Here is a 12,182-nt window from a genome sequence, read left to right as displayed (position 1 = left end):
GTAAGTTCTTGAGGGCACACTTGTGCTTAAAAATCTGAAGGTGGCCTTTGGGTAAGGGTTTAGGCCCTTCCTCTTCATTGGCCGAATAATGGATTAAAACAAAATAGTGGAATAATCTACAGCACTACCTGCAGTGGAAGTGTCTTAGTTCACCATGGCGGAACGAAAAGCAGCACAAGTACTTGAGCTGACTTTGTGCACCACTGAACCCAAGTCAAGCATTTTTACAGCGATATTACAACTTTCTCTGCATTTACAGAGCCTCTACTTCCTTTCAATGAGCCATTGTTAGAAACAATACTAGCTTCTGAGGAGAAACCCTTCTTGGGCACATCAGTCCACAAGTAAATTGCTAGACAGTAGGCATGCGCCATAGGACCCAGAGTTTTTGTCTCTACACACCTATGTAGTGAGCCATGTGGTGAAAGCTTCCCCCGTGTAACTGAACCTAAATGCATCTGACAGCTCCTTCAGACTGAGGGTCTAAGAGACTGGGCTCTTAGGGTGAAAGTCTTTAGTTACAGCAGCCTTGCTCTTCTCAAATTAAACACCAAATGTCTTTTTGGAAGGCTGTGTTCACACCCTGCGGGAGCTGATTCAACGGATGATGTTCAGTTTACCCGAGTTCATGAACAGTAGGTCAGCAACGGTGTGGATGCTTACAAGCAGATTCAGAAGTGCAACCACCATGACTTGATCAATTGCCACTACCCTACCTTCATGCTACATCTCAAAACTATATAGCCTGCTGAACATTTACTTCATTAGTTTCCCTGATCATATTATAAGTTGTCAGGTTTTTTACTTTTTTTTCTCCTAATTGTTCCATTTCCCCGAGTTAAGGCTATGGTCTTTATTGGACTCCATTTCAGTTTAGCAGGATGTGTTTGAGGACGATGGCATATTTCACAGTACCAGTTGTTGCATACATCACTTTAGAGAGCGTTTCATTAGTAGCCGCATGCGAAAGAAGTGTGCTGTCATAGACCAAGAAAACCACCACAATGGGATGTGTTCTAAAGCGGGCTGAATATTTAGTTGCAGTCTGGTCTATTTCCTTATTTGAGAGGGCTCAAAGACTCATTCTGGACAATTCGTGTGTTTCTGTGACTGCTGTGCCATCAGAACAAACTATGAGCATGATACTTCCAAAGCATTAAAAAATGTTTCACCTTAATGCATTTTGTGAGCAACAAGAAACACAAAAATGTGATGGATGGATTATTAAATTGACCTCATTCAATGGTCGTTACTTGAGGTACACCCCAGTCCTTTGTTGCGAATCATACTACCTCAGACAGAAACCAGACAGGAACCAGCAAGAGGCAAGTCAGCCCTGGTTCGGTTGCAATAGAAACAGTCCAGCCCTAACCTCTATGCCAGGTCACCCCTGAGTAATAGACCTCCTTAGCAGCACTTCCGTCTGTAAAGTGGCTACCAACCTCCCATTATATTGAATGAGTGTCTAAATATCTGCAACTGTATCCCTCCATCCATTTCTTACCAGGTCACAATAGAAAGATGACTCTGGCGCTCTCACACACCCGGACATTTGATGTGGAGAAAGAAGCAAAACTCGGGTATTGCTTTGGGAAATGGGGTGGAGTAAACAGTGGAGGGCAGCAAAGGAGAAGAATTGTAAAAGCTAAGAGCTGATTATAGGGAGCAAGACTGGCCTACACGGGGTGTCTTGCAGATGGTAAGGAATGAATGTGCTTCATGGACTTGGTGACAACTGGTTGGTTGCCACCTTCAGGAAGCTGCATCCAAAAGTGAACTCTGCTGATCAGGTGCTGACGACTTTAGGTCTTGCTTTATACTTGAGCTGCTAGAGGTTAGACAACAAAATGTAAATGTGTAGAAGTCAAGATCTCCTTGTTCTTTTCAGAAGAGTATTTTGATTAAAAGCCAATATAAACCTGCGCTCAGCTGTTTCATTTATTTAAAACGAATGATATGAGTGAAGGTTTGTAATTTGTGTTTTCTTTGCAGGGAACTTGTTGCATACGACGATCCACGAATTCCTTTAGTTCAGACGGATGTCGAAAAGCTAGAAGGAAAGCCACTGCCTGTTTTTCAAAAAGGTAAGACTAAAACCGAAGTTTTTTACAACTCCAATTTCTCAAACATTTTTGTTACTGCTGACTTGGGCTCTTAAAGATTCTCTGGATAGTGCTTCCCAAGCCCCACACAATCCATTTGAGCTAGGGATTCCTTCCCTGAACAAGTTGTCATTCTAGTCAGGCTGTGAGAGCTAACAATGTTTTTGGCTCCTCTGTTTCGGGGGCTATAATGTATGCCAGCATCATTTTGGGGAGTTGTGCAGATTTTATTGCAGTCCTTAGAGGCTTACAATTTAGTTAGTTAGTTAATAACTTTATTCAGAGGTATAAAAACTTCCATAAAAGCATCACTCAAAACAGACCTCGTTATACAGTAAAACGTTGATTATTAGTCAAAATACAGACTCAAATTGTTAGGTCCTAAAATAGTCACTTATCTGCATATATTTGTACATATTTGGATGTCCTAATTGAAAGTAACAAACCGCCCGCTTTGCAGGAACATCTTCGGTAGCAAACATTCACAGGCACCATTTGTAAAGTGTCTACGTATTAACATTAATTATTGTTCACATTTCATCATATATCAGAAAGAATAAAAAGAACAGTAATTTGCAATTATACATCGTACCATAGACCTGTAATTGGACCAATGCTTGGGCACAACAATATAAGGGGCTTACAAATCAGTGACACATATTGCATTGGCCTACAAGTACACTTCATTGAACGGTTGTCAGAATGCTTTTCCTGCTATCTTAACTTGTTCGCTGCTGGATGTTGGCGGTATAATGTTGGACTGACTTGTTGCCAACCCCAATAATGTTGACGACTGCTAGTTTTGACCATCAGCAGTGCTGTTCTCCAGTAGTGTTTGAATTTCCTCTTTGCAGGTTACCCTGCTCCCTGGTATAGGCCCATATAATATTTAAACTACATGTATACAAATACCTTCCCAGCACGTGTTTCTTAGACAAAGAAAGATCCCTTGAACTGAACCCAGATTATTCAGACTGTTTACAGTTTTTGCTTATATTTTGCTTTTGCTTGAAATTTTTGGGAATAATCGTTTGGGAGGGTGTGCAAATTACTTTCAAATGTTATTTTTAAACCTGCATTTCTTGAAATAATCTCTTTGAAAGCCCAGAGATATAAAATGCAATTTGTGTTCCCTGTAATGTGGTTGCCATACAGGCAGGATCTCTGTGTGGTGAAAACTGCATTTGGGGTGGGGGGTATTGTGTTGCTTGTGAAATCAGTTGGGGCAGACAGTCATTTTAAAACCAGCCTTTCCTCCCTTGTACATATCCTGACTAAACACATCAAGGTCCTGGTCAGATGTATTTTCTCCATATTTGGTGAACCTGAATCCCACTCAACATCAAGTCAGTATGGTCAGCCTTTCAAGAAGGCAGCGGCAGGGTGCTTCCATGGCCTTCCTGACCATGACATTCTGTTGGTGATTTTGTATATGCTGTTCATTTGTATGTATGTGCTTGTAATTAGATAACTGAACCTCAGTTGGGGTACATTGGATTATTGAACTTCAAGGGCAGAAGTTGTTTGATTTGTTTAATCTGCTGAATTGAAGGTAGTCTTCTTGAATTGAAATGTAATTGAGTGGAAGTTTGATTCACTTTTAGTAATTGTTGCAACTATTGTGAAATGTTAAATTGGTCATACCTACTTTATACATTTCAGTACATTTTTATTCTCTCTGCATCTTACTTCTTCTCCTCTCTGTTTTTTTCTTACCTTTCTCTCTTTCACCTACAATACCTTACCCCTCTCTGTCCCTGTGCATCATTTCTCTGTCACTCTGCCTGGCAGCTCTTAGCCACCACCCCTCTTCTTTGACATGATGTTCACTCATAGTGTTATTTATGAGCTTTTCCCGGCAGTGTGTGGCAGATCAGCAAGAGTCCACTGACAACCCCCACTTTAGCTGCTAAAGTGAGGGCTTCCCAACACCACATCTTTTATGAAGGTAGAGAAAATACCCAATTGTTTAGTCTGGAGCCAAAGAAACCTCTAGCCCACCACATGAAATGAGGATTTAAAATCAAGGAAGCAGGGCCTGGAGCCGTATAGAATGGTCTCTCTCCTCTAGGCTCTGTTTAGTGTGGCTCGGACTCCAGCTGCAAGGCTTTAGACTCTGGAAATATCTACTGCCTGGCAGAACAACCGAAGATGCAGTGACAGGTGGGGTGGATGAGATGGTGGCATGCACTGAGGTAGAGTAGGGAGCATGTGAATGTAGGAGAGTAGGGTCTGCTTCCTATGGTTACCTCCACTTTTTGCTGTGAATCTCTGGTTTTTCGACTTTAGTGTGGCTGTGGACCTGCTAATCAGGCCCACAGCCCAGCTGTTCTCTCTCTAAATTGATACCATGTACTTTAGGTGCATACCAGATTGGTTACTGGGTCACTCTTGTGAGCCCCTGTAAATTGTACCCTAGGTACCCAGGGCATAGGTGCACCCTAGGCCTACCAGGGGCTGCAGCATGTATTGTGCCACCCCTGGTTTGCCTTCCAAACTGACACCACAGGTCTGTTCACACAGCCTGGATAAGGTGGTGTAATCACCCCTTACTTAGATATAGTATACCTATATCTGTATATACATATAGACACATATACACCTATAAGCCACTCCTAAGGCAGACCTCGACAATCCTGGAGGTAGAGTGCTTGGTGTTATGTGACAGGGTGCCCCAGCATGAGCTGAGCCCCTCTGCAGCTTTCGGAACCATCTCCTTATAGCTGTTCTATGATATAGCCATACCATATACTCTTAAGTGCATTATAATCCTCACGGTTAATGCTAACTTTGGTTTGGCTTTATCAAAACATGTCGTGTAAGGTGTCAAACACTTTGGAATACTACCCCCCCCCCCCCCCCCGCAAGTTCTGCAAGTTCTGGCGGTGGGGGTAGCATTCCATTTTGAGGGAGAAGACATGTATTTACTGGTTTACCCGGTTAAAGTTAGACAGAGCCTCAGCATCATAAAATGGATGCTGCTGCCACAGACACGAGTCAGACCTCCGGTTGCTGGACGAAACTCCGGCAGGGGAGGCCTGGACAATAGATTTCCTGTCCAAGGAGGTGCTGGCACCTCCCCAGACAGGCGTTTGTGTATTGGGGCAGGGAGGGCTGCATTCAGTGAATGCTTTTCAAACACTGCCTGGGGCACACTAGATGCTCCATGCATTTCCCAGTTCAAGCCAGTTGCTGGGGCACTCTGCCCCAGCCCTGGCGCGAAACTGGACAAAGGAAAAGGTGTGTAACCACCCCCTTCTCAGGTCCACCCATAGGAGGGACCTTAAAGATAGTCCAGCCCCTAAACTTAGTATAAGTATAGGAATCCAGCCCCTAGGACTTTAGATTACCCTGGACGAAACTCTGAAACATAAATCCTGGACCTTTGACATTCCATTTCGACTGGAAGACGGAAGACATCTCCCTTGTGGTCAAGGAGTGACCACCCTGTTCAAACAGGCACCAACAGCAACTTTACCGGTCTGCATTTTCGAGGCTCCCGCAGGATCCTGAAGAATCTGCGACACAGGACACGGACTTCCAGACATCTCTGACCCCAACCTTCGCTCACAGCAAAGCTGAGACCCGTGGCGGACACGAGAGATGTGGGACCGGAACTCCTGTACATCCTGCATTTTGCAAGCTGCACTCACTTTACGGGGTAACTCGAAGTCGTGCATTGGAGTTCTTGAAGCCCCTGGAAGATTCCATTTTGAATCTAACTTGCTTTCCTGTTTACTCCAGGCTTGCTCCAGCTTCCCTACAAAGGAGAAGCGCCACAGACCTTGCTGGTCTGCACCAAAGCCAATCTCCACATCCTGCGCGGGTTGCGTTTGCTAAGGCTTGTTGGGTCCAATCCGGATACCGACACCACAGTCAACTAGATCCTTCGTGGGACAGCTCGAATCCAGCTCCTGGTCGTCGTCGATGCCTTCTGGTCCTCGTGGCTGAAGAGACAAACTTCACCTTTTCACCTGAAATCCCCCGACATTGGCTGGCAGCTTTCCATCGCCATCCTGGTCACTGGCAAGTGACCCAGACTCTGGCCCTTCTGCTTTCAGGTTCTTCAGATCTTCGATCCACCCTGACACTTTTCCTCTGGTCGCCTGCAGCACTTCTTTTCAGCTCTCCGTTGAAATCGACGACGAAACCCGACACCAAAAGACACCTATGCATCCGGCTTCCGTGGGCGAGTTAACACGAGTACTCTGGTAGTCTCGAGGGTATTGACCCTCCTAGTGTCTAAGTCTAAAAGGGTTTCATCGTAGTCCATCCGGAAGAATCCTTAAATTGTTAATTTGTAACTTGTTCGTTTCCCATAGAAAGTCAATGGTAACCCGCGTCTGTGTTTAGACACTGCACGCTTCTCCCGTGGGCCTCCTACTTCCTAACCTTTGGTTGTTTAGAGTAGCCCCAGCGATTCCACAGGCCTCAGGCCTGCTATCTAATTCTCATGTGGTTCTTATACCACTATTTGGTATATGGTTTGTGAGGCCCCTAGGGCAAAACGTATACTGTGCAACTTATCGTATGCTAATTAAGATTCTTGTATTGTACTTTTACCTCTGACCTCATAAAGAGGACAGAGGGGTTGTATTTAGAATAAATATATATATATTTGATATATACCTTGTGTGGTGTCCTTTCATTTGGTACTCAAGGGATTATAATTGGTAAAACAACTTGCTTAATTCGCTCTCTGAAGTCTTAGCCTGATGACTGCTGGTCCATTCTACCACTAGGATAGCTTTCTATAAGGTTGACTTTACAACCACCATCAATAAGGGTCGATTAGACTGGTGCAAGGTGCCCACTAGAACTAGTGGACATCATATGCCAGGCTAACTTCTCACAGTGAAGATCTCCTCCTACTCTGAAACATGTTTCCCAAGATGGGGCAGTCAGGACTGTGAGTTGCCCCGGGGGGTTGCTGTCACTGATTAGAGAGTCGAGGATGAATTACCCCTGCACAGACATTCTGCCACTTTCACAATTGAAGAAGTGGGTGCTGGCATAACTAGGGCCATGTAGATTAATGAAACCCAGGTTGTCGCCCTAAGTTGGAAGGGTATGCCCAGCCGTGGGTCCTGTGCTCACTGCACCACTTGATTCAAGCTAGCCTGGCTGATGAAGGGTGATGCCCTGAAACCGGTCCCAGGATGCTTGTTTCCGGTCCAGGGAGGACTTGGCTTGACAGTTCGGGCTGGACTGTTACCATGAGGCACAGTGTCAAGCTTGATTTGCATATGGCTGGGTCCAAACTGGGTTGGCGTTGGGAGCAAAAGAATGATGGATTAAACCCAGATCCTTATGACTGGGGGTGAATGTTTGCATTGTTCTGCATTCCGTCCATCAACTGTTTCTTTTGCACTGTGGAGGTAGTGCACTAGTAGGTAGGACTTTTAAGGAGTAATAGTAGTGGTTGGCACAATTTGGAGTACTTTCGCAATGTTCGTAATTGGTGAAGACCTGGCTCAGCCATGGTGGAGAAACAAAAAAACGCAAGAAAAGCAGGGTTGTTTTCAGCCTCAAGTAATATAGACGAAAGGTAGAGACGAATCAGGAAGGAAGTTCATGACGACCACATGGTGATGTGGTGGAGGGGCCCAAAAGGAACAATGGACCTTCCTTGATACTGATCTTAAGAAGCTGGACAAAGTTGAGAAAACAGCTGTGGCTGAGTATACTCATCAGGGGAATGTTGCATAGAGAGTCGAGGTGATGGAAATATCTGTGAACTCCTTGGTGCAGAAGATGGAATGGGAGCTGTGTGGAGGAGGAGCTCAGTGGCAAGCAAGCTGTAATAGCTGGGCTCTGGAGTGCTACACACCCTAGAGAGTTGATGGAGATATTGGAAATTCTTATGCATTAAACTTCTAATGCACTAAGGTGTTCCAGCTTTCTCTTAAAGTAAATTTTCAAAGCCTAACAATCAGATATCTGGGCTGCCTGTTCACTCTTGATCCTAGTTGTAATTTCAAAGGAACAACATTAGTAAAACTCTGGCATTGTTTCAAAGGTGAAATCAAGCAAAGCTCAGGGGGTTATGATGCCTTACATTGCATGGCCAGTCTGTTTGACTAGCATGAGCATCACATCTGCCATCCGATGGTATTTCATTTTATCCCTATGCAGGAAGCCAGGATTAACCCGAATCTGCTTTTCCTGGAAACCTAAGCCACATAATCCACAGTACTATTCCATGTTTTGTCACTAAATTCTTTTCCCAGGCATCTTCCCAACTTGTTCTGAACCCCATTAGTATGTGTCTCATGCTTGCTACCATCTGCCCATTGTATTGTGAAACTACATTTCACCCCATACCCCAAGATATGGTTGTTTGTAACACCCTGCCCTGGGAGAGTTTCCATATTAGTGTTGCCCTAGATCAGCAGTTCTTAACCATTTGACTTCTGTGGATACCAAGAGACTCAATATTGGAAGCCAGGGGCACCCACCCAAGTAGTTTTGATGATTAAAACATTAGACAAAATACACAAAACAAATACTAATAATAATTTTCCAAACAGTGGCAGACCTCAGAAGTAGGCGTTGTGGACACCCAGGGGTTCACATACCACTAAGTAAGAATCATTGCCCTATATAATCTTAAGAACGTGGTTCAGTCTCCTAAGAGTGGAGAACATTGTGGGTTTCCAGATCTCTCTTGTATTTTGTCAAGCTATCTGAGCATCCCACCCAAGAACATTTACTCTACTATCCTAAGTGCTAGGTTTTCCAAAGATCCATATTGATTTTGAACTGTGTTTTTGACAAGTTATTCAGGCATGTTATCTGTATCTCTGCAACATAGGCCGGGTCTGACCCTTTTAATGTATCTCTGCAACATAGGCCGGGTCTGACCCTTTTAATGTACTATGCCTCTCCCAGAAGTGTTTCATTGCCTTTAGCAATATGGGCATGGCTTTAGCAGCAGACCTACCTCCAAATTCAGTGCTCCACAGTATTTCTGGTGCCACCACTGTTCTCAGCTTTTGGACCTCCAGCTCCTCAGAGTTCGGTGCCTATTTTGGCACATACTGCAGCTGCACTGTCATATGGCAGTATTCATAATTCTGAGCCTCAAGGCCTCTGAACCTTTAGAGGAGCTTCAGTTTGTCTAGGGACACCCTGCATCTTCCATCTTTTCAGGGCAACTCAGTGAGCAGCACAACCTTCGAAAATAGTCCTAGGTAACACTATGGGAATATAATGTTAGAAAGAAATATAGCAATCTTGGAAGCCTGATTGTTTCAGAGAGCACTACTCTGTGCATCATCGAAAGGAGGAGCTCCTTCCAAACCTGTATTAAGTTCTTAAATGCGCCCAAGTATTTTTGGGGGGTAAGCGCCAGTTGCAAGGAGGAGGGATCATACAGTTTTGCTCTGACAAACAGTATTGCACAATGGGAACAGGTATATCATGCCCCAGTTTACCTGCAGTCCAGCTAGATCTCTGAATCTCTCCAAGTACTGTGTCAAATTTGGGCTCTGGACTTCCGACTCTCTGAAATATAACAATATGTCATCAGCATAGAGAGATATTATATGATTTGTCTTACCATGTTTATTGCATTTTTTGTCCCATAGCACCTAAAATATTCTGCAAGGGGATCTATGGATAGCGCAAAAATCAGGGGCAACAGTGGACACCCTACTCTCATTTCCTGACCCATTTTCCACTCTCTAAAGTAGACCTGACCAGTTCGGGCCCTCACAACTGGATCTGTGTATAGCAGTTTAATCAGGCCTACCATGTCCGAGTCAAAATCCCCTTTTAGCCATACAGCGTGCAAGTAAAGTCACCCACGCAATTATAAGCTTTTTCTATATCACGTGCAGCCACCAAGGTCCTTGGGAGGTCTGCTGGTTAGTCTGCACAGGTTTGGAGAGGTTCTACAGCCCGGTACAAAACCATCTTGGTCTGACTGTAGACAGGGTTGGCAGCATAGGCAGAAGTCTAGTGGCTAATATTTTGATTAGCCCTTGCATTAGGCAGTGACAACAGCCTAAATAATACTTTGCCCTGGGGATCTTTACCATACTTTTGAACTTTTATAATCACTACTTTCCTCTGGGTTTTAGGAGTAATCCCCTTTCTTTGCAATTGATAAACAACTCTACAAAATGGTGGCTCAATCGTGGTGTGAATAGGTCATAAAATCTATTGGCAAGCCATCTGAGCTGGGTGTTTAGTTTTTACTTATTGTAGGTATGGCTTTGTGAATTTCTTCTACTGTTATCAGTTGCTAAAGTGCATCCCTCTCTTAGCTGCTCCTAAATGTTGTTATGTATGGAGCATGTATCTGGATGACCTCTGTTTGTTCCTCAAACACTTTTTCTGCCTGGTCAAGAGATTCAGTAGCCAGTTGGGAACACTACCACCTAAAAACTGAACTGTTCTGCTTAGAGGCAAATGTTCCCATGCATGGAAATGTAATCAGTTGAAAGTAACAATGATCATGATATTAGTTTATAAAGCATATAAAAAACCCTATATGTCTCGCTTGCGAATGGGAACCATGTACAGAGTAATAATCGGTTTTAACGTACCACTTAAGACCACACGTCTGCAGTGTCTTGCTGCTTTAAATACCAGTTGTTACTATCACCTGATTTGATAGTACTCCATTTACTGACCTCAGAAAGATAGGAAGGAAAGCTGGCCTTTCGTGGACTCGAACTCCTGACTTGCAGATCATGGCAGCATTTAATCCATGGATCCATATTGCTGACAATGTTATGATGGCAACCTGGTCCTTGGTAAGGAACATTACTGGTAAGTACCCTAAATGTAGAATTAGGGACACCATGCATCCATTATTATATTAATTTCGCCTAAATCCAAACCCCTCATTTTGCATTTGTTTTAAATAACCAGGCGATGGGGTTTTGTTATCTATCTTTTAGTACTTCTTGAGTCAGATGTTGAAAAGGGTAGTGTTCTAACTGACTTGTTTTCTTTGCACCAGAGGGGAAATACAAAGCACTGAAGATGGAATTCTCTCTGCCTCCCTCCACCTATGCCACCATGGCTATCCGTGAAGTCTTGAAAATGGACACAAGTATCAAGAATCAGACGCAGCTGAACACCGTGTGGCTACGATAGTTCTTCTGCTCTTCCGATTTATCCGGGAGTTTTTTCTCAGTATCTGTACGCGAGCAACTGTTTATACCATTTTAATATGCTCAATGACCATCACTTTTTATTTTAAGAGTACTAGTAGTTGTCTTTATTAAAATTTAGTCACTTTAATTTTTGCTTCACTTTATGTAGATCAATGTGTGACAGCTAATCTATTTATTAGCATTACGATGTAATGTATTTAACTAGTAAATGGCTTTCTTACTAAAAGTTATTTTGTAAGTAATTGTGTAATTAAAAGGTTTCAGATTTTGGATGTACTCCAGTGCGATACATAATTTAAACTGGCTGTAGGAAGTGCCTGTTATCAAAATAAGAGTTAAGGCCTAAAGTATATATGTTAAAAATGTCAAAGTAGGTGCCCAACAAGACAAAACTACTGAGAATTTAAAACTGATTTAAAAAAACATATTCCTACTACTTGGGAATTCACTACCAAGGATGCTTACTATGTCTCTGGCGTTGCTTCCATAATGATTGAAAATGGGTATGTTTTTACAGGATTTAATGTAAACATGTACAAATGTTTTTATTTTATTATAAGAGCTTAATACAATTAAAATATTTTCACTTTTAGTGCGATGTACCAAATGAAATAAAAGCCATACTAAATAACTACAGCCAGTCTTCACATTTGCAAGGAAAGGCTACTCGTTTTGTTACTGTATTGTGCTAATAAATTGTATAAAGTTAAAATATGTTGTTTTGAAAGTTTCTGTAGCTGGAATTGAGAAATAGAAATATTGGTTCTTATGTCATTGGACTAACAACCCTGCAAAATCGAACATCAAATGATGGAGGGAGTTCAATAATTGTAAAAACGATATTTGAAGAAACATAATTTAGAAAAGTTGCCTGAAATTCAGGACATCTCTCCTGGATACCTTAATTAAATCCATAAGCACTGACTATCTCTTCGTGTTTGTGGTATCATGG

The 12,182-nt window shown here is 42.9% G+C and overlaps 1 protein-coding gene across 4 annotated transcripts in view; it reads left to right on the top strand.

Annotated features, from left to right (window-relative positions):
- Positions 1-11,942, top strand: part of PUS7 (pseudouridine synthase 7) — a 285,701-nt gene extending 273,759 nt beyond the window's left edge. For all 4 annotated transcript variants that reach the window (XM_078680365.1, XM_078680374.1, XM_078680391.1 and 1 more), the window contains 2 exons: positions 1,993-2,084; positions 11,074-11,942. In XM_078680365.1, coding sequence (XP_078536491.1) covers positions 1,993-2,084; positions 11,074-11,210 — 229 coding nt within the window. In that variant the 3' untranslated portion in view covers positions 11,211-11,942. The remainder of the gene's footprint in view (positions 1-1,992; positions 2,085-11,073) is intronic.
- Positions 11,943-12,182: the final 240 nt, after the last annotated feature.

The sequence above is a fragment of the Lissotriton helveticus genome, chromosome 1_1 (genome assembly GCF_964261635.1).
Source record: "Lissotriton helveticus chromosome 1_1, aLisHel1.1, whole genome shotgun sequence".
Lineage (NCBI taxonomy): Eukaryota > Metazoa > Chordata > Amphibia > Caudata > Salamandridae > Lissotriton > Lissotriton helveticus.
This window is presented reverse-complemented; position numbering and strand designations above follow the sequence as displayed.